The sequence below is a fragment of the Setaria viridis genome, chromosome 2 (genome assembly GCF_005286985.2).
Source record: "Setaria viridis chromosome 2, Setaria_viridis_v4.0, whole genome shotgun sequence".
Classification (NCBI taxonomy): Eukaryota; Viridiplantae; Streptophyta; class Magnoliopsida; order Poales; family Poaceae; genus Setaria; species Setaria viridis.
Window position 1 is genome coordinate 8163552 of NC_048264.2, and position 21209 is coordinate 8184760.

Consider the following 21209-nt stretch of genomic DNA (forward strand, 5'->3'; position numbering starts at 1 on the left):
ATGGGAACCAAACACCCCCTTAATCTCTATGGTTTCTTGCCTTGAGATCTCTGCTAGGAAAAATAGCATCTCACTATCTCAGTGGTGACGATAAAGTCATAATCAATTATAGGTGTGTATGCCTTGTGTCTCCTCCAGAAACAAATAAACATCTCAGATCGAACTTATCCTCCAACTGGAACCGGTGAGTATCTTGTGTCTTCAAGCGGCAGACTTAATCGGAGCACGTTCCCTTGAGATTTAGCAGAAAAAAAATACAGGCATCTCGTGATCAGTGTTTTTTGTCTTTGTAAGTACGAATACAGATGCAGGCTTAATCAATTTCGTAGCTGCCTGCCTTGACATGTTCGCCATAGAGTATGCATCTCATGATCGATCTGTTTTGTAGAGCTAGTAGCTACTACTTCTACTCCGAAACTACTAAAGTATGTCTACACTCGGGTAAGTTTGTTCTGAGTGTATTTTGGTGAGTGTTCTCGGCACCAGTAAGCTTTATAGTTCTATGGTAGTTTACAATTAACTAATTGAGCTTTGTTACAATTATTGTTAAGTACTAATTGGGTACTTCCAGGTACTTTTTAAAAAAAATTAATGACTGCTGATCTACAGAATGTAATTAAAAAATATTTTAAATTAGTATTGATCCCATTGTTTTTATACTTGGTTTCACCTATTTGATATTTCTTGGTGCTTTAGCTACCTCTATTACTTCATATCTTTCCACTCTACGATTTCTCTGAATAGATGGCTCTTATTTTTTTTCCAATCACCGTAAAAATCCTCTAATCAACAACATCAGACATAATCAATTTACTTCTTCCGATTTGAAATACATTATTGATCTATCAGGAAAACAGCATGGTCTACAAGGTGACACTTTGGTAGCAATATCTACATTATTTTAAATGGAAAATAGTTGTATATCTCTGAATATAAGGACTTCAAGGAATTTTTCAAACAAATTATGTTGGGGGTGGGGGGGGAGGGGGGGGGAGTCTTTCATGCCCCACACTAAAGCACCGGGTCAGCTTCTGATTGGGAAGCTTATAGTTTGATTAGCACAATTAATGTTTTGGCCTGCGCCTGATTTGCTTTATCTTGATTAGATACACATAAGTCCTCATATTTAATTAGGGACAAACTTCAAATGCCAGAAATATTTATATTAAGGGATTGATCGGTATTATGAATGTATCACTACTGGAAAACTGACTATTAGTCCCAATTGGTAGGCCTCAAGGCTCTCAAAAATCCATCCGGATAAATTTTTCGAGATGAAGGAGAGTTCTTTAATCCCGGGTCATTCAACTGGGACTAAAGACCCCCTAGCCCGTGATGTGCCTGGCAGGCCCCTTTACCAATCGGGACTAAAGGGCATACGTGCATGCGTATGCATACGCGCCTGCATGGCGCATGCACGTACCCCTTTAGTACTTAAGACTTTTTTTAGATTATTTTCCATATCAATATTGTATGCAACTCATATTAATATATACAATAATTTGTCCACTTCATTCCTAGGATCCTCCCGTTGTAGAAAATCAGTACAAAATTACTATGATTAGTAGAAAATTAGTATAATTTACTTCATATGCTTAGATACTTAGTATAATTTTGAATACATTATGTATAATTATTACAAATTACTATGTTTTAGTATAAATGTTTCAAAAATTAGAAATTTTTCGAAATGCTTAGACTTATATAGTATAAATGCTTAGTATAATTTTGTATACATTTAGTATAATTTTTAGTACAATACTATGATTTAGTACAAATTCTTAGAAAATTAGTAGAAATTTGTAGAAATTAGGTAGAAATTCTTAGAAATTTGTAGAAATGCTTAGAAATTAGTAGAAATTTGGAAGACATTCTAAGAAATTATAAGAAAATTGTAGAAACACTTCAAATTTGGTAGAAATGCTTAAAATTAGTAAGAATTAGTAGAAATTTGGTAGAAATTAGTAGAAATTTGTAGAAACAATTCAAATTTGGTAGAATTTAGTAGGAATTAGTAGAAACTTGTAGAAACACTTCAAATTTTGTAGAAATTCTTAGAATTTAGTAGAAATTTGTAGAAACACTTCATGTAGGATTCATTCAAGACATCTCGTGTAAGTTTCATTCAAGACTTTCATGTAAATTTCTTGTAAGTTTTCATGTAAATTTCATTCCATGTATGGTTTTATGTGTACATTTCAATCAATTTGTTTTTTTCATGGTTGTTCAATGATTTCATGTGTGTTTAAAGTAGTTGACATGACAGACGACGAGACCGCAAGGTATATAATAGAGCAGATTATTGCTGGTGGTAGTGGCTCCAACCTTCTCGTAACGTACACCAATGAAGAGGGTAGCCAGGCGGACATGTTCCTCAACATGTCCGGTGAGGGCAATGAAGAGCCCGAGCCCGAGCAAAACCTTGCCGTGACGGAAGGTTCCAGCGAGGTATATATCATTTCCATTATTTTATCCGATCTATAATGTCTTATTCATTATTACATGTACTAATTAACGAATCTTGAATTGTTAGCCCTCTCGATCGACGAACTGTCAAAAGCCCCGAGGTCGTACAAAGGTGATGGAGGGAAGGCTTATCATCACAGAAGTCACACAAGAGGGCAAGCCGATTGCTCCCGAAAATGTGGCAAGAAAGTCCATGAGTCAGATTAGGGCAATCGTAAGGGACAACGTGCCTATCAGCATCAGGGAATGGAAGGGCAAAAGTATTAATCCATACGCGCTCCTAGATACAGAAAAATGCTATGGTTAGATATGAAGAAATACTTCACATTTCCCGAAGGATGTAATGAAGATGATGTGAAAGCATGAACACTGAAGAAGATGGCCACACAATTCCAGACATTCAAGAAGATGCTAGATGCCACCTTCATCAAGAAGGGCCAAACTCCAAATTTCAATGAGTGGCCAAAGTTGAGGGACCACTGGGAGGTATTTGTCGAATACAAGACGAGTGAAGACGGTGGAAATAAGGTTCGCACCAACGTTGCAAATGCTAGCAAGGAGTACCATCATCGTCTAGGGCAAGGTGGTTACAGCACTGCAATTCCCAGATGGCGCACTATGGAACAAGGCCTGATCGATTGGGGTATCATACCAGCAACTCTTGAATGACCCGATCGATCAAAAAATTGGTATTATGCTCATGGAGGCAACCTGAGCTAAGAGAATGGGACATTGGTCTTCAATGAGACAATACGTCAGAAGGTTGAAAGGCTCTCAAAAATTCATCCAGGATAAATTTTTCGAGATGAAGGAGGGTTCTTTAATCCTGAATCATTCAACTGGGACTAAAGACCCCCTGGCCCGTGATGTGCCTGGCGCCCCTTTTGTCGGGACTACTCCCCAGACCCACGAGTAGGCTTCGGACGGCCCACTAAGGGACGTACTCGGACATGATCAGAACAAGGATGGGCATATCTTACTCGGACTAGTCTTGTATGTTTATGGGAAACTACTCGGGCCGTTACCGAGTAGATCTCTGTAATAGTACCCGACTAGGACTCAGACTTGTAACCCTGCCCTCCCGCGTATATAAGGCCGGGCAGGGACCCCCCTCAAACAACAATCTCAGGACCAGAACATACATCAATACAAACCAACACACAGGACGTAGGGTATTACGCGATCTAGCGGCCCGAACCTATCTAAATCGTGTTCCTTGTGTCACCATTGATTCCTTAATTCTCGACGACCCTTACCGCACAAAAGACCACCTAGGGTACCCCTAGGCGGGTTGCCGGTCTAAAAACACCGACACCTTTACCAACCGGGACTAAAGGGCATACGTGCATGTGTATGCATACGCGCCTGCATGGTGCATGCACGTACCCCTTTAGTACTTAAGACTTTTTTTAGATTATTTTCCATATTAATATTGTATGCAACTCATATTAATATATACAATAATTTGTCCACTTCATTCCTAGGATCCTCCCGTTGTGGTGTTGCTCGGTGCATCAATTGAACGTCCATCGTAATGAAATTCTCCCGCTAGATTTATCACCTCATCCACCAGGAATCCTATGAGACTTTCACATATTGCCCCTATTCTCTTCTTCTCCAAGAGTTTATGTTGAAGATTTCGCATCTGTAGTGAGCGAGGATGTCACGCTAGCACCGGCTGCCCTGTCCAACCATGCATCACTGCATCTTCGAGCTCCACAAGTGAGAATCTCATTTGTTTTCTCTGTAGTCCCCTCCAATTTTTTAAATCTACATCTGCTTCACCGGAGAGAACTCTGCTCAAGTTTATTACTGTCTATAATGGAGCCTAGTTATGCCTAGATGTGGCCACGGCCCCCATGCTACTGGAGTATTTCTTTAGCGAACAGTAAATTTCTCGGTGTATTGTGTTAGATTTGATATCCTTGTCTTACCCTGGCCGCTCTAGATCTATCTGCAAGGTCGGCATCTATATTTCTATGGTCATGGTACATTTTGTTCCTTATATCTAAGACAACTGACCAAATACTTATTGTGCAAGGCCTAGTACCACGTTCCTACATTTCAAGGAATAGCTGCTAGTTCACCTGAAAGCTAGTTGTATGCACAGTGTATATGGTTATAAATTGAAGAAATGGAATGCAGAAATTTATATGTTGTTAGGCCTGGAGGGGAATCTACCTCCCTATCAATCCCCAAGTTTTAGAAGCATCAGGATCCGTCAAGAATGACCTAAGCCGACTTTTGCCTCATTTCTAGACACATCTCAGGACAAGCCTGAATCTCACACTTTTTCATAAAGTAGGTTATGACTAATCAATGGGAGCTTTAACTATGTGAGCTCTTGACCATGAGCCTCGGCTATTCAAATAGTTTTTATAACTCTGCACAGAGGTGTACATTTTCCCCGCACGTTCGATCAGCCCATAACTTGATCATAGGCAGTACTGACCTATGAGACCTGCACCCACTTGTGTCTATTCGTAGAAAACCTTCCCTAACTCCGTCCACATATACGGTTGGGGTATAAACAAGGGTCACACTATGTCCACTCGTGGACTCTATCCCAGGAAAAAGATGCATCATAACTTGACAAACAATGTCAACGGGCAGGGGCAGAGCTAGGATTTGAGCATAGGGGGCTGTTTAAGCCAACAACAATAAATCATACATGATGAAATATATATACAACAAGAGTGCAAATAATAACCAAAAATGTTTATTGTACAATACAAAAGAAGGCCAAAAACCAGAATATGGGAACAAAATTTAATTACACCTTGGTGTCTAACCTCCACCAGTCAATCTAATTCTAGGATAAAAAAGAATCACGGTAATAATAAAGACAAAGGACATGAAATGAGAAGATAACATGAAGAATAATCCTAAATAAAATAAATGTCGTTGAGATAAATGTGAAGGGAGAATAAACAAGCATAGCACTGACTATATTTATTAACTAGTAAATTATTAGAGATTATCTAGCTAATGGAGGAGATACTGTGGGGGCACCAGATGTTGGGGGTGCCAGGCCCCCCTCAACCCCTCCCTCCCTCCGCCACTGTCAACACGCCCTATGGACCTCAACTCGTGACCCGTGCCGACCAAACGTGGAACTCTGCGAAGGTCCTGCTCCATTCTGTCTGTTGCCCACCGTGGCTACTTGGGACGGTTTATTAGGTTCAGTTGGTGGGGTGCAAATCAACGCCGGAATCAATCATTCACATGATGGCAAACTGCAGCAACGCGGTGAACATCTGGCAGAAAATTTCACAATGGAGCAATTTCCAGTTACCCAACAGAAATGCTCGGCAAACCATATGCAAATGGTGGCGAATTTTGACCAAGATCCCTGTTACTGATAGCAGCCAGCACCTCCAGGTGATCATCTATACCGCTTGGAACATCTGGAAAGAAAGGTGTAGAAGAGTATTCGGTAGCAAAACAATGGACTCAGAGCAGCTGCTGGAGATCATCAAACAAGATGTCCTGGCATGCCGGACGGCCAACAGGATAGTTCAGTAGTATATGATACAGATTTGTTCATAGCTTTTGACTAGGTTGGGTGGTGAGCTCCACAAACTCAATTTTTTCCTTTCCACTCCTTCCCTGGTCCGTTCCAGGAATGTAAAAATACTTTCTTGCTTTCTACTATAATGAAAAGGTAGAGCACCGTACCTACCATGTTTGCTCAAAAAAAAAAAGAAATCAGTCGGGTCTCATGAAAAGCACCCAAAATAGGAGTACAAGGAAAGAAGCTGAAATCGCGGGGCCCAACCACGCCTTGGATAAAGGAGCAGTCCTCCGCTAGCTAAATATTTGCCTGGCCCCGCGGGCGCACGTCGTTTCGCGTTTCCGCTTGCCTTGGTCCTGGCCCCTGGCCCTCCGAAATGCCGGGACCGGCCGTGGAGGCGGCGGCGGCCAGGGGCGGCGACCACGATGGCGACGGCGGCGGCCGCAGGACGGCCGGCGAGTGGGAGAAGACGTACTTGGATGTGCTTGGCATCTGCTGCACCGCCGAGGTCGCGCTCGTCGAGCGGCTCCTCTCCCCGATCGACGGCGTGCGGGCGGTCACCGTCGTCGTCCCCTCCCGCACCGTCATCGTCGAGCACGACGCCGCCGCCGTCTCCCAGTTCCACATTGGTAAACAGATCATCTTTCCTTCTTCTCGATCGCCGTACGTATCGATCGAATTCTTGCACAAATGCATGGCGTCAATTCTCTCTTGCCCTTTCCGGATCAGTGAAGGTCCTCAACAAGGCGGGCCTCGAGGCCTCGGTCCGAGCCTATGGCAGCGGCAGCGGCGCCGCCGACCGGTGGCCCAGCCCGTTCATCGTCGCCTGCGGCGTCCTGCTCCTCGCCTCCTTCCTCGCGCCGCTCCTGCCCCCGCTGCGGTGGCTGGCGCTGGCGGCGGCCTGCGTCGGCTCCCAGCCGATGCTGCTCAGGGCGGTCGCCGCTGCGGGCGAGCTCACCCTAGACATCAACATCCTCATGCTCATCGCGGTGGCCGGCTCCGTCGCGCTCGGGAGCTACACGGAGGCCGGCGCCATCGTCTTCCTCTTCACCGTCGCCGAGTGGCTGGAGACGCTGGCGTGCGCCAGGGCGAGCGCCGGGATGCTGTCGCTAATGTCCACGGTCCCCAAGAATGTAGTGCTCGCCGAGACGGGGCAGGTTGTCGGCATGTGCGACGTCGGCGTGGGCACCGTCGTCGCCGTCAGGGCTGGCGAGGTGGTTCCGGTCGACGGCGTGGTCGTCGGCGGGCAGAGCGAGGTCGATGAGAGCAGCCTCACCGGCGAATCCTTCCCGGTGCCAAAGCAGCCGCAGTCGGAGGTCTGGGCCGGCACCATGAACTTGGACGGTAAAATTAAGCTGCATTTGCAGATACCTTTACATGTAAACAACATTTGTTTCAATAATGTTCATACATGTGGTGAGCAGAATCAGCTTTGACGTTGCAGGTTACATTTCCGTGAGGACAACAGCTCTGGCCGAGAACTCGACGGTGGCCAAGATGGAGAGGCTGGTGGAAGAAGCGCAGAACAGCCGGTCCAAGACGCAGCGGCTCATCGATTCGTGCGCAAAGTACTACACCCCTGGTACGCCGCACGGTCACCTTCAGAAACGATCGTAGTCTGAAGACATAGAATTGACAGCAATTCAGCAGAAGCAGTGTTCTTTTGCAGCCGTGGTCGTTCTCGCGGCAGGAGTGGTTCTTGTGCCCTTACTACTGGGATCCCATGACCTCAGACAATGGTTCCAGCTGTCCCTGGTGCTGCTGGTGAGCGCGTGCCCGTGCGCGCTAGTGCTGTCTACACCTGTTGCCACCTTCTGCGCGCTCCTTCGCGCAGCAAGGATGGGGCTTCTCATCAAGGGAGGCAACATTCTTGAATCATTGGGTGAGATCAGGATCGCGGCATTCGACAAGACTGGGACGATCACTAGAGGGGAGTTCAGCATCAATGAATTCCATGTGGTTGAGGACAAGGTTGAAATGAGTCAGCTTCTTTACTGGTATATGAATTTAACATCTTCAACTTCAACATCACCTAATAATTTCACTTTCTGTACTGAATGGACATGAAGCATTTCAAATGTGTTATTTGTTTACCTTTTTTAATTGAACAATTTAATAATATGTTAGTACTGTTTCAGTAAACTATAATGCTGAAGCTCCTAAGTGTTTTTTTTTCCCTCACAGGGTATCTAGCATTGAGAGCAAATCAAGCCATCCAATGGCTGCTGCGCTTGTTCAGTACTCTCGGTCCAAATCAATCAGACCGGAGCCGGAAAATGTGATGGAATTTCACATCTATCATGGAGAGGGCATCTATGGTGCGATCAGTGGAAAACACATCTATATTGGAAACAAAAAGATCATGGCAAGGTCCTCCTGCCAAGCAGGTAAGCAAACCCCTCAAATTTGATTCATGCAATAAATTTCAGAGAATTAGCATCAATCATACTTGAACTGACTTCTGACATGACGAAACTTAAATCACATACAAGCTGTACCAGAAATGGATGATCTCAAAGGTGTGTCCACCGGTCACGTGATCTGTGATGGTGATCTCGTCGGGCTATTTTCACTCTCCGACGACTGCAGAAATGGGGCAGCGAAGGCGATCAAGGAGCTGAGATCAATGGGGATCAAGTCAGTGATGCTCACTGGGGACAGCGCAGAAGCGGCCAAGCACGCACAGGAGCAGCTAGGAGGCGTCCTGGAGGAGCTCCACTCCGAGCTCCTTCCGGAGGACAAGGTCCAGCTCATCACGAAGCTCAAGACGAGTGCTGGGCCCACGCTAATGGTCGGTGACGGCATGAACGACGCCCCAGCCCTGGCCACGGCGGACGTGGGCGTCTCCATGGGCCTGTCCGGTTCCGCGGCGGCCATAGAGACCAGCCACGCCACGCTCATGTCCAGTGACATCCTCAGGGTCCCCAAGGCCGTCAGGCTCGGGCGGCGCACCCGCCAGACCATCGCCGTGAACGTGATCTTCTCGATCGGCACCAAAGCTGCCGTCCTCGTGCTCGCCGTCGCGTGGCAGCCCGTGCTGTGGGTGGCCGTGCTCGCCGACGTCGGGACGTGCCTGCTTGTCGTGCTGCACAGCATGCTGCTGCTCAGAGACACCGCGGCGAGGCGGTCGTGCTGCAGAACGTCCAAGGCGTGCTGTGGGAAGGCCAAGTCGCCGGCGACGAGGTCTCAACTCACCGGAGCACCGAACACCGAGACCCCAAGTGTCAAGGGACGAGGCGAGAAGGCCAAAGACTCCCATTGCTGCCACAAGCACACCAAGCCGCATGAGCACGCCGTCGTGATCTCCATACCAGCACGAGCCTGTGAGCATAGAAAGGAGGCGACCGGTCACGCGACGGCGGAAGGCGGGAACAGCCTCACCGGGGGATGCTGCGGCGCCAGCAAAGCTTGCGGCTCTTCCACGGCGCCAGCCCCGATCCGCGCGCCGCACGGTGATGGTGAAGATGAGGTGTGCATTGTTGTTAGTGCAAGGACATCCTGTTGTAGCAAGGCAAGGAGTAGGTGCGGTTCGCCTAAGGATGCTGGTTGCAAGGATACGGTGTGTTGTTCTGGTGGTGGTAAAGATAGCAGCATCTCAGCCCTCGTGTGCTGACATTTTTGGGATCGCCTGGGATATATGTATATATGTATGTGTATAGTAGGTCAATTGGTCTCAGAGTGCTCTTGTAACGGTCGTTGGCCTCAGCCTCAGTTTGAAGAGAGTTGAGTCGCCAGTGACTAGGTTGATTATTCGTTGTCAGCCTTGTTTTTTGCAAGAACAGTCTCTGTGCGTGTTCAGTGCACCTGTTTAATTTACAGTACTGACAAGAGAATTAAATTCTCTCTTTCAGTTACAAGGTGACATGTGCAAGCAAATCATTTCGCACGAACACCGTGCTCGCGCGCCTGCAAATTTTGTCACACGCCACAAGTATATATGTCATTGGACAGTGATCGACAGTTCCCATAGGAATAATTCTCCTGTTAAGGGATGGGAATAAGATCAATTTCTCCCTCACGGTAAATAAAATTGTAAAATGCATATGTCCAAGTCGGCAGGACCGTGTCCCTCGTACCCATTTTCTACGTCACCAATATAGTAGGATACACGCACCTAAGCTTTGCTTATCCTTATTCTCACTAGAGCAACACGGTCTAGAGCAACACGATATAAACAATATAATACCCCGTCTATTCTCACTAGACGGTCTGTTCTCACTAGAGATACACAATATAATACCCACGTCTAGAGCAACACGGTCGCGTCTTTATCCTTATTCTCACTAGAAACACTGAACACCTCCCTGCTGTCCTTTGGCTCCGCGTCACCCTCGTTCACGGATCCTAGCCTCCATCCCCCATGTTTTAATTCTCCGCGCGAGGGGTATGAGAAAAAGAAATATCCCCCGAAAGCAGTGATGGGGATGGGGAACCAATCTCCGGGTGTGAACTCCCTATTGACATCTAACTGCAAATGCGCTGTCATAGGTCAATTTTTTGCCAGAATCTGTGATGATGAACTCGAAGCAGTTTCAAATCACAGGTCCTTACTCAAAGTCAAGCAACAAGTTACATGTCTGTGTGTCTCCGGGAGTCTTTATCCATGAACTGCCAAAGAAGTTGTAGTGTTTCGTACCACACCTGTCAAAGAAGTTGGGCGCCATCTGCATCGAGGCCCCCGCCTGCGTGTGTGCCGTGTCCTAAGTCCTAACAACTCCTTGACGAGAGCCCCCAGCTCAGATAGCGTTACAACAAAAAAAGTCTTGTCAAAAACGTCGGGCGCCATCGGCGTGACCCTCCGTGTGCACCGTGCGTACCAAAGGGTGGCGATAGAGTGTCGACATTTCCTTGACAATGTAGCAAGAGCGGCCGGCCACGGAGGAGCGAACTGTACGCATCCAGACTGTGATCGATGGAGAGCAAAAGAGGAGATCACACGTACGGTTGCTGTATAACGACATCGATCTCAATAATGTTGCCTACTCCAAACCTGCTTTTGGAACCGTTACAACAGCACAAAATTTTGGAAGGAAAAAAGCGTGATCCCTTTTTCCCTTTTTTTCCCCTCTCTTTTCTTTGCTGCAACAATTGATTCCTGACATACATAGTAGAACAAAAAAAACCTTGGTGTGACTAAGCCCATTTAGCCAGCATGGACATGAGGCCGGCGCCGACGAGCATGGACACGTTGATGCCAAGCTGGAGCTTCCCCCTGCTCTGCACCTTGGGGTTCATGAAGTCCTCGGCGAGGAGGTCGACGAGCGCCATGTAGACCAAGATCCCCGCCGCGACCGAGTTGAGGATTCCCTCAACGATGAGCGCCGTCGGGCTGTCCTCGTTGTACACCGAGGAGATGCCGAGGCCGATGAGTATGCCCACCGGTGTCGTCAGGCAGAAGAAGAGGATCATGGTCACGATGGACCGGAGCTTGAATTTCGCCTGCGTAGAAAACAACAGATTAGGGACGGAGCTAGAAAAACATTTGAAGAGAGGGGGGCATGGGTCCCCCTAGGTACGCCCTTGCAACAGATTGCTTATAGCTTGTTCGCATCCTCCGTTTATTTATTTGGAGAAAAGAAAAAGTTGTGCATGGCCAGCATGGATCATCCAATTGAATTTTCATAGCGTTGTTGAACACAGTCCTAGTGTAAGTCACTCAGCCTTGTTCACGAAACGTACGAAGAGTACTATCCCTGCCTGAGCAAACCGAATTTTCAGAGCCAAAAATCCCGATAACCTTACGTCTTAAGCAACCGAGCTATCCCAATCTTGATGGCTTTCCTTTTATCCCAATTGTGATGAAGCACTAGTAAAATCACTAAGGTCCTGTCAGATTTTTATTTAGAACCAAAAAAAAATTCTCCAACGAGGTAGAACATTAGTATGGAATATAATATTTCCGTCTCCAAACAAATGTGTGAAGAGTGAAGAAAAAGGTACCAACAATTTTCTTTTTTGGGGCAAAGTACAGACTATATATAACAGTCACGTCTGTTTGACTACATTAGTAGGCACAAGGAGAGGGGAAAGAAACGAAATCCAGTTTTGAAAAAAGTGCATCCAAGTGGCGTTCCTAACTTTGTTCGGTGCATGTCTCGGAACCACCCGAAGTGCTGTGCTCTTGTACTTTGTTCTCACAAAAGGGCATCGGGCACACTCTTTCTCAGTTCATGGTATATCATGTCATGCTTTAGTGCGATGGGCCTCTTCATCACCTCTCCTTTCCATTGCCCAAATCAAATCATGATGGTATTTTGGACTAGATCCGAGGATAAAGTGCTCCCGCCTTTTTAACAAAACAAAAAAGTAGCTATTCTTTATTTTTGGATGGGTTAGTCTACTTCTAGTAGGGACCATTATATCTACTAGATGCGCATTTTCCACCCTTCTTTTTTAAAAAAGATGATCTTAAAAATTGGACGATCAGTGTAGATGTGGGAGCAGATGGGTTAGGACTTAGGGGCAGGCTTCAATCTGGTTCACCAACATGGTGGAAATGAAGAGAAGAAAAAGGGAGAGGCGGGCGAGGAACAATATGAATCATGCATCTTTTCTGTTCTTGTATGAGAGATTATTAGGCACCTGAACGATGCAGCCGCCGAGGCCCATGCCCTCGAACATTTGGTGGAAGCTCAAGGCGACCACCAGGGGCTTGATGGTGCTCGGGTCCTCTGATGCGCCGAGTGAGATGCCAATGATCACCGAGTGCACAACGATCCCAAGCTCCAGGACCTATCCACAATGAAAACCACCGTTGTTCATCACAAGTTTCACGCAGACAGCGTAATCATAGTTGATTGTTTTTTGTTGCAAAGTGCTTGTTTCAAAGTTTCAAGTCATTCTACATATACGTGCTATGTGTCCTTTTAATAATTTTATTTGCAAGAATATCACTGAATAACTGTCACATTTTGGAGAATATCTATGTACCTTTCAGTGAAGGTAACTTATTTTTTAAAAATAAAAACTTCTGGTGTTCATCGCTATTATAGTTATTTTTCTTTAAGAAATGGTGATAAATGAATCCATGGTTAAACAGCTGTTACACTTAGAGGAGAACGCATCCGAATGCACCATGCAACTCCCGATTAACTGGAAGAAATTAATTACCTGCGCGATGACCCGGTGGCGCAGCGCGTGCTCCTTGTCGCCGTCGCCTCCACCGCCGCCGACGGCGGCGACGAGCGCCGTGGAGCCGTGCGCGTGGCCGTGCGTCGCGTGCGTGTGCATGTGCACGTGGCCCTCGTGGTCGTCGCCCCCTCCGCCGGCGGCGTGCGCCGCCGCCGCGGCCTCCTGCTGCTGCATCTCCTCGTCCCCGACGGCGGCTGCGCTCACGGCCGCGGCGGCGGCGCCTGCGGTGCCGGCGTCCTTAAAGTGGAGGCGCGTGAAGTATCCCGTGGCGACGGTGTCGACGACGAGCGTGCCGATGGCGCCGACCATGGCCCCGAACCCGGCGAAGGGGAAGTCCTTCCACGGGGCGTCGGGGAGGCACTCGGAGGTGAGCTTCTCGAAGGCGTCGGGGAGGATGTGGATGAAGCCCGTGGCGAGGATGACCCCCGCCGCGAACGCCTTCACGAGGAAGAAGACGTCGCCGTCGGCCCGCAGCGCCGGCACGCGGCGGCCCAGCACGGGCAGGCAGCACCCCAGCGCGCCGCACACGAGGATGGAGAAGAACGCCGCGATCTTGAGCGCCCTCGCCCGCGCGCGGTCGCCCTCCGCCGCCGCGCCGCCGGCCCCACACCCGTCTTCGGCGGCGCGCGCGGCGGGCGCGAGGAGGAGGAGCAGCAGCGCCGCCGACGCGACGGCGAGGGCGGGCACGGCGCGCGGTGGCCTCATTGCCGCGGATCGATCGGTGGGCGGCGCGAGGAGGAAGTGGAGGATTCGAGGAGGTACGAGGAGGGCTTGCAGCCGGAGCGACGTGGTTCTTTATAGGAGGAGAGGGTGGAGGCCTCGTATTTGGTAGGGTTTAATTGCTTGGGTTAATTGAAGATTTAGTAGTAGGAGACATGGTGACGACACCGTAGCGGGAATTGACCGTCGCGGGAATGGTGACGTGTAGTTTTTATGAACTCTAGTGTTGCAATTGGGTTTTGCAAGCTACTCCCTCCATCCTAAATTATAAGTCGCTTTGACTTTTTTGATACATTCACTTTGTTATGTATACAGATATAACAATATGTCTAGATTCATAGCAAAGTGGATGTACCAAAAAAATCAAAGCGACTTATAATTTGGAATGGAGGGAGTACATATTTTCTCTTAGTTAAGTTTTCTTCCAAATAATTTTGTTGTTGAGTTTTTCAATAAGGCAACCGCAGGTGCACATATGGCCAAGCAAGCAATGTACTCTGTTTTCTAAATCAATTTTTATGTACATATTTCTTAACAAGCCATCTTTTTTTTAGGAAACTGTGGACCCGGCAGAGATTGCCAGGTTTGTATTAAAATAATAAAGAAGAGAGTTACATGCCTAGGCAAAAACAAAACGAAAAAAACTATACAAGAATGTACAGGTGTGAGGTTAAAGAAGCGATCACTGCTCGATTTGACAAATATCTTCCAAGTGCCTTACTCCCGTTAAAATCCAACATCGTGAACCCTTATAATAGCTAAACTATGATTCTAGCAGATAAATATGAAAAAGTAGGAAGAAATGTTAGAAATCCTGGACTTTTTCCCCGACTCACCTCTAATGTAAGATCATTCGATTCTTCTAAAAGGAACCGAAATGCAGGCTGAGCTTCAATATGAAAAAAATTTCTAAACTGAGCTGGTACATTGTTAGTAGCAAGGAATCCTTTCTAGCTTCGTTCATAGAAGGGGTTTAATTAAATATTACAAGGTGATTTGCTGGAAAGAAGTGCTGGGTTCAGCAAAGTCTATAGAAAAAAGTTTTACATACTTCACTGATGAGTCAACGAGGATCCACCACGTGCATCTCAGCCAAACATTGCACATTTGCATGGCCAGATGTTTCTGCATTATCTCTTAACAGTAAAAGACCAGCGAGGTCGTCGTCCCTGCCTGACCACCACGCACGAGCCCACGTCGCGCCGGCCGGCCGGCCGGCCGGCGTGTCGGCGGAAGAATCCAAGACTCCGCTTGACCGTCATCCTCAGACGACCCGAAATTCTCCCTGCCCTTTTCGCCAGGCCCTTTTCCTGCCTTTTAATTTCTTAAACCTTTTCTTAGAACACCATTAAACGTATAACTCTAGCAAATTGCTAACCACCTAGGGCATTGTTAGTCGCTGTCCTGCTGTACGGCGGCGAGGCAGAACTGGGCTTCTACGGCTTGGGGTCTGCCGACGGACGGCGACGCCGGGGGCATGTCGCCAGAGTGTCGACACTGCCCGTGACCGCCCGGTGCCTTTCGGTAAATCAATGTAGTACTTACTATTTATGTATATGTAAACAATCGGAGCACACAAGTACAAGGGGTGAACAGTGACTGATTTGGCAACGACGTGCGGGTGGAAGGAAGTTTCAGAGACGACAAAAGCTGTGTCTGTGTGTGAGCAGTACCGGCGGTGAAACTTGACCGACGACTTGCGCAAGAGGTCCGCGCAGGACCACACACACAGCCGCATGTCAACTTCATTTTATTTTATTTTTTTGGAAAGCACGTGTCCATTTTATGAGACGGCAGTTAAACGGTTTGGAACCATCAGTTGGATTTTTAGATGCTCGAAAAGTTTGTTGTTACAAAATGATCTTATGTCAAACTGAGGTTAGCTTGCTAACTGTAGTGGTCCCTAGCTTGAAAAATTATGTAGCTTAGAAAATTACATAATTTTTTACGCAAAATACGTGCTCGACGGTGGAATTTGAAACCGTGACCTCAAGTTTTGCGTAACCGCACCTTACTGTCTCTCTCCATGCTTATATCTACGGCTATCAAACAATTCATTATATTGATCCTTTACTACCCAATCTTCAAATGCAAATTTTTTCTGCTAAATGGTCTTAAATGGAAAAAAAATCTACTAGAAAATTGTAAAAGATTTAGAAGATATAATTTTCATATAAAATTTATCCCATCTAACTTTATATGTTAAGATTTTTTTACTACGGACGAGATTATTTGTACATGAGGGCCTATAAGCGTCTGCATGTAGAATCATTATTTTTAGGTGACGGTTTCTGCCCGGTCTATAATCAATAGTCGTGGACTGCCTTTAAAAATGGGATAATTTATAGAGGCGAGCCTCCAAATCACTATTTTAATTTTCTTAGATGCACGCTTATGCGGTCCACCTCTGAATAGGCTGATTTACATAGATAGGTCTCATAAGTGTCAGCCTCTCTATAATTATATTTCATCAGTGCACATGGGCTCCTAATCTATACCTAATACTAATACTAAAGTATGGTTGTTTCTTCCAACCGTCGTGGTTGTTTTGCAAAAAAGTCTCCCAACTTTTTCGTAATCAACCCGCAGTCCTAGGAGTTAAACAGTCATAGTTCTTGACGATTTAAAAAAAATATCTCGCATTTATCGTAATCAACCCGCCATCCTACTAGGAGCATGAACTTCTTGTTGCGGCCCAGTCAAACGGCCCAGCAGTTCCGATCCATCTCCTCTGTTTCCCAAGCTCCCCACCGTGTCGCACCGGTGGCGCGACACGGAGCTCCGATCTCACTGTGCACGGTGTTGTCACCCACTGCTGCACTCGTGAGCGCCGCCCTGATCTAGCACCGGCCTTCTCGGAAGCGGTCCGCTGCAATCTCACATATAATCCACACAGCAACAAAGCATAAGCTGTTGTCGTAGCATTCTACCTAGCACAGACGCAAAGTGCGGCATCTCCACCCTGCTGCCTGTTGCCGACGCTGACCGCAGGCTATCACCAATGCCTGGCATCCGCCTGACATTACTGATAGACGCTGACCGCAGGCTATCACCAATGCCTGGCATCCGCCTGACATTACTGATACAGTGGTGCTGCCTGGAGTGCTTGTTGGTACTATGTGGCTCGGAGTATGCTCAAGTTGGTTCAGTAATTGCTAGATGAATTTGCATGCAGTGAAGTTTTAAATTTAGAAGTGGTCCAGCAAATTCTAATCAAGGGTAAGCATTTATTTAGCCTTGCAGTTTCTTTTCTTTTTTTATAGGTTGAAAGTTTTGTGGGCAATACATTTGTAATAACATGCTAATACATGAAAGCTAAAATTGGAGTTGCGTGGATACTGAATCTATATACCAGAAGTTTCAATGTATGTTTAAACCTGATGTTGCGTACATTATAAATTAAATAATGGCAAAACAACCTGGATAGCCTCAAGCCTGCTCTACAATCTTGCTAGCTTAACATCTTTAATTTAATCAAAATTGCTAATTTAAATTTTAACTTAGTGCTTATACAACCGGAGAAATCTGCATGGGATCAAATACAAATTTCATGGAGCACTCTAATGCTAAAATTGCTAGATGATTGGATCAACATACATTGTGATAATAAATTAATTGTGATTTCAATTATGCACACCAAAGTTACATTTTTTAGTGCAAAGATTATAGGAAATATGGCAGATAACTCAGGAATTAAAAAAGGTGACGAATCACAACATCCAGTGACATCTAGAACCTCCGTATTCTTGTGATAGCACCTGGTATGAAATCCATGAACTTTTCGATTTACTTCTTTAATTTTCATTGTGCAGAATTTAGGGAAGGAGAAGAAGAAAAGTGATATAGCACTATGAAACATGAATCGGGAATAAGCAAATAATTATTTTAGAGAGGGTAAAGACCTGTAGCAACGCACGAGCACTTCTACTAGTGTACTCAGGGGCGGATTTGGGCCCTGGGCTACAGCCCGGGGCGAGGCCCAAGAAGAGTGGAACAAGTTTCATAAAAATGGTATAAAAAGGCCAGGCAGCCCATTAGTCCACCCTGACGCGAAGTGAGCCCAGCAGGCCGGAATCCTAGCCCTGGCCAGATGAGCACGCCTCCCGTCCGCACTCGTGACACGCCGCGCGCCTCCCATCCCCACTCGTCACGCCGCGCCACCTCCTGGCCCTCCCCCTGCCTACCCTCATCATCGTCGCCGTCGGTCGCCAGCCCCGCGTCCCCGCCGATCGCACCCTCACCCCCCACAGCCTCACTGGTCGTGTGCCCACACCCACATGTGGCCACGCCCATGCCCCCACGTGACCACGCCCCTGCTGACCGCCGGCTAAGCGGCAGCGCGCCAGCTTGCCAGGCGCTGACAGGCAGCAGCAGGCAGGAAGCAGCAAGCAGTAGGCAGCACCGCAGCAGCCAAGCAGCAGCCAGCAACAGGCAGCACCGCAGCAGCCAAGCAGCAGCAGGCAGGTGAGATACTATGGAGAGATATTCATTACTTTGCAATATTCATTACTTCATTGAGTATTTGAGTCTTACTTTGCGATTGCAACATTTCATACCTTAGAATGGGAAGATACTATGCTAAACAAGATGCGTCAAAGAGTAGTGTTCAAACTATAGAGAGCTGGGTTGAGCAAAAAAGACCACGAATTGAACTTGATATGAGACATATAGTTGCTAATCCAGGAGATAGGAAGCCAATTGATGATTTTCATCATGACATTAGGGATCAGGCTAGGAGAGCACATCTACAAATAGGTCCATATAGGCCAACTGGTCATAAGTTTTCAAAAATGAAAAAAGATGGTAAAGGCCAATCAAGAGGATTTGTTGGACCATGGTTTGATCAATTTGATTAGTTAGAGTATAGTGTAGCCAAGGATGCAGCTTATTGCTTTTATTGCTATCTCTTTATGCCACAACAAACTGCATTTCATAGTAATGATACATTCACCAAAGTTGGGTTTAGAAATTGGAAGAATGCAAAGGATTCTTTCAAGAAGCATGCTCAACCAATTGATGGCTTTCATAGTAATACAAGAAAGTGTGCACTTGATTTTAAAAATCAGAGGCAAAGTATTCAACATGTGTGGACTATTACAAGTGCAACAAAAGAGGAGGCATATAAAGCTCGTTTAACTATCATGTTAGGCATTGCTAGATTTCTCCTTTTGCAAGCTCTAGCCTTTCGTGGACATGATGAGTCTAAAACATAAAGAAATAAAGGGAACTATATGGAGATGCTTGAATGGTACAGAAAGAAGGATCCTAAGGTTGCACTTGTGACCGATGAAAATGCTCCACGGAATAATCAAATGAGTAGTCCAATGGTTCAGAAAGATTTGGCTAGGGCTTGTGCAGAGGAGACAAGTGAGTTAATTAAAAGTGAAATAGAAGATTGTTGGTTTGCGGTGCTTGTTGATGAGGCTCGTGATGCATCTATTAAGGAACAAATGGTTGTGGTTGTGAGTTATATATCTCCTCTCCATTTGATTATTTTGTTGGTTTTGTTTTGTTGCTTTCAAGTAACACTCTTTTCTCTTTTCTCTTGTAGGTTTGTCAATGATAAAGGAAGTGTGATTGAGAGGTTTCTTGGCATTGAACATTTTTCTGACACCACATCACATTCACTAAAAGAAGCATTGGATACTATGCTTAGAAGATATGGTCTATCTATTTCCAAGATTAGAGGGCAAGGATATTATGGAGCTTCAAATATGAGAGGACAGTTTCATGGGTTACAAAGACTGGTATTGAATGAAAACCCATATGGCTTTTACATCCACTGTTTTGCTCATCAATTGCAGCTTGTGGTAGTTTCTGTAGCCAAGTGTTGTGGTTCAACTTTTGATTTCTTCAATTATATCACTTCAATTGTCAATGTTGTTACTGCTTCTTGCAAGAGGAAACATCAACTCCTTCAAAGTCACCATGATAAGCTTGTTGAGCAGTTAGATAGTAGTGCTATTTTTTCTAGGAGAGGAAAAAACCAAGAAAGTAGTCTTGCTAGGTTTGGTGATACACAGTGGGGTACACATCACAAAATATTGGCACGTCCTATAATCATGTGGTCCTCTGTACTGGAGGTGTTAGAGAATATTAGTGAAGATGGAACTGATGGGGAAAAGAAAACTACAGCCTCTGGATTGATTCAAAGAATGGAGTCATTTGAATTTGTGTGCATATTACATCTTATGATCAGAGTATTGGGGATGACTCAAGACCTGTCACAATGTTTGCAAAAAAAAATCAAAATATTATTCGTGCAATAGGATTAATTGGCTCTCTGATGAGAAATATGAATGAAATGAGGGAAAATAGTTTGGATGCTCTTTTTGAAGAGGTAAAGGAGTTTTGCCTCCTCAACAACATAGACATTCTTAATATGGAAGATATGATACCAGTTAGAGGTCGTTCGAGATATCGTGGTGCTAAATTAGTGAGTTACTACCATCATTTTCATCATGGAATTTTCATTGTTGTGATTGATCAAGTTTATTGTGAGTTAAACAATCGATTTCCAGAAAGATCAACTCAACTCTTGAGTTGTGTTGCTTGTTGATCTGAGGGATTCTTTTGCCAACTTTGAGGTAGAGAAGTTAGTTGAGCTTGCTAAGATTTATAAAGATGACTTATCTTATGACTGCATAAAGCTTGCGGGTGACCTTCCTATATTCATTGATGAAGTCACAAATGATAATAATTTTGGCACTTGTACTGATCTTGGTAACCTTGGTGAGAAGATGGTTCGGACTGATAGACATACAACTTTTCCTTTGGTGTATCATCTCATTGAACTTGCATTGATTTTGCCGGTGGCAACAACAACAGTTGAAAGAGCCTTCTCTGCTATGAATATTATCAAGACCGAACGAAAAAATAAAATGAATGATGATTGGATGAATAGTAGCATGATATGCTATATTGAGCGGGATTTGTTTGCATCGATTGAAGATGAAACAATTCTAAAGCGCTTTCAAGGCTTAAGAAACCGTAAGATAAATTTGGCAATCAAGGGCTCAAGGTGCGTGTCGTTTACTTGTATTAGCCTATTTCGATACATAACGTCATCTTGCTTTATAAAGAGCTGAGATTTTTAAAATTTTTATGTAGAATTGAGGATGTCGGTACAAGTGGTGTTAAATCATGAAGACATGTATGGTATTTTTTGTCATGGAAGACTCTTAATTTGGTACTTTTCTATCTTCAATGTTCTACGTATTATTTGAGTATATTGGTTGAACACTTGGAATCTAGGGAATTATATAATTATTTGTGTTCTTTGAAAAATATGTTATATCTAATAGTGTATGGCTAGTAAGATTTTAAGCCTTATATTAGTTAGCCCGGGGCGGAGCCTGTTTCTGGATCCACCACTGAG

The 21209-nt window shown here is 45.5% G+C and overlaps 2 protein-coding genes across 2 annotated transcripts; one reads left to right on the top strand and one right to left on the bottom strand.

Annotated features, from left to right (window-relative positions):
* The first annotated feature begins 6356 nt into the window (after positions 1-6356).
* LOC117846231 (cadmium/zinc-transporting ATPase HMA3) lies at positions 6357-9787 on the top strand. Its single transcript, XM_034727359.2, has 6 exons — positions 6357-6609; positions 6710-7324; positions 7425-7562; positions 7650-7977; positions 8165-8367; positions 8473-9787. The coding sequence occupies exons 1-6, from the start codon at positions 6357-6359 to the stop codon at positions 9591-9593; spliced, it is 2658 nt and encodes an 885-aa protein (XP_034583250.1). The 3' UTR covers positions 9594-9787.
* A 1137-nt stretch (positions 9788-10924) lies between these two features.
* On the bottom strand, positions 10925-13962 carry LOC117842693 (zinc transporter 8). Its single transcript, XM_034723193.2, has 3 exons — positions 13091-13962; positions 12563-12712; positions 10925-11419 (listed from the first exon to the last, which is right to left on the bottom strand). The coding sequence occupies exons 1-3, from the start codon at positions 13814-13816 to the stop codon at positions 11114-11116; spliced, it is 1182 nt and encodes a 393-aa protein (XP_034579084.1). The 5' UTR covers positions 13817-13962; the 3' UTR covers positions 10925-11113.
* Between the last annotated feature and the right edge of the window lie 7247 nt (positions 13963-21209).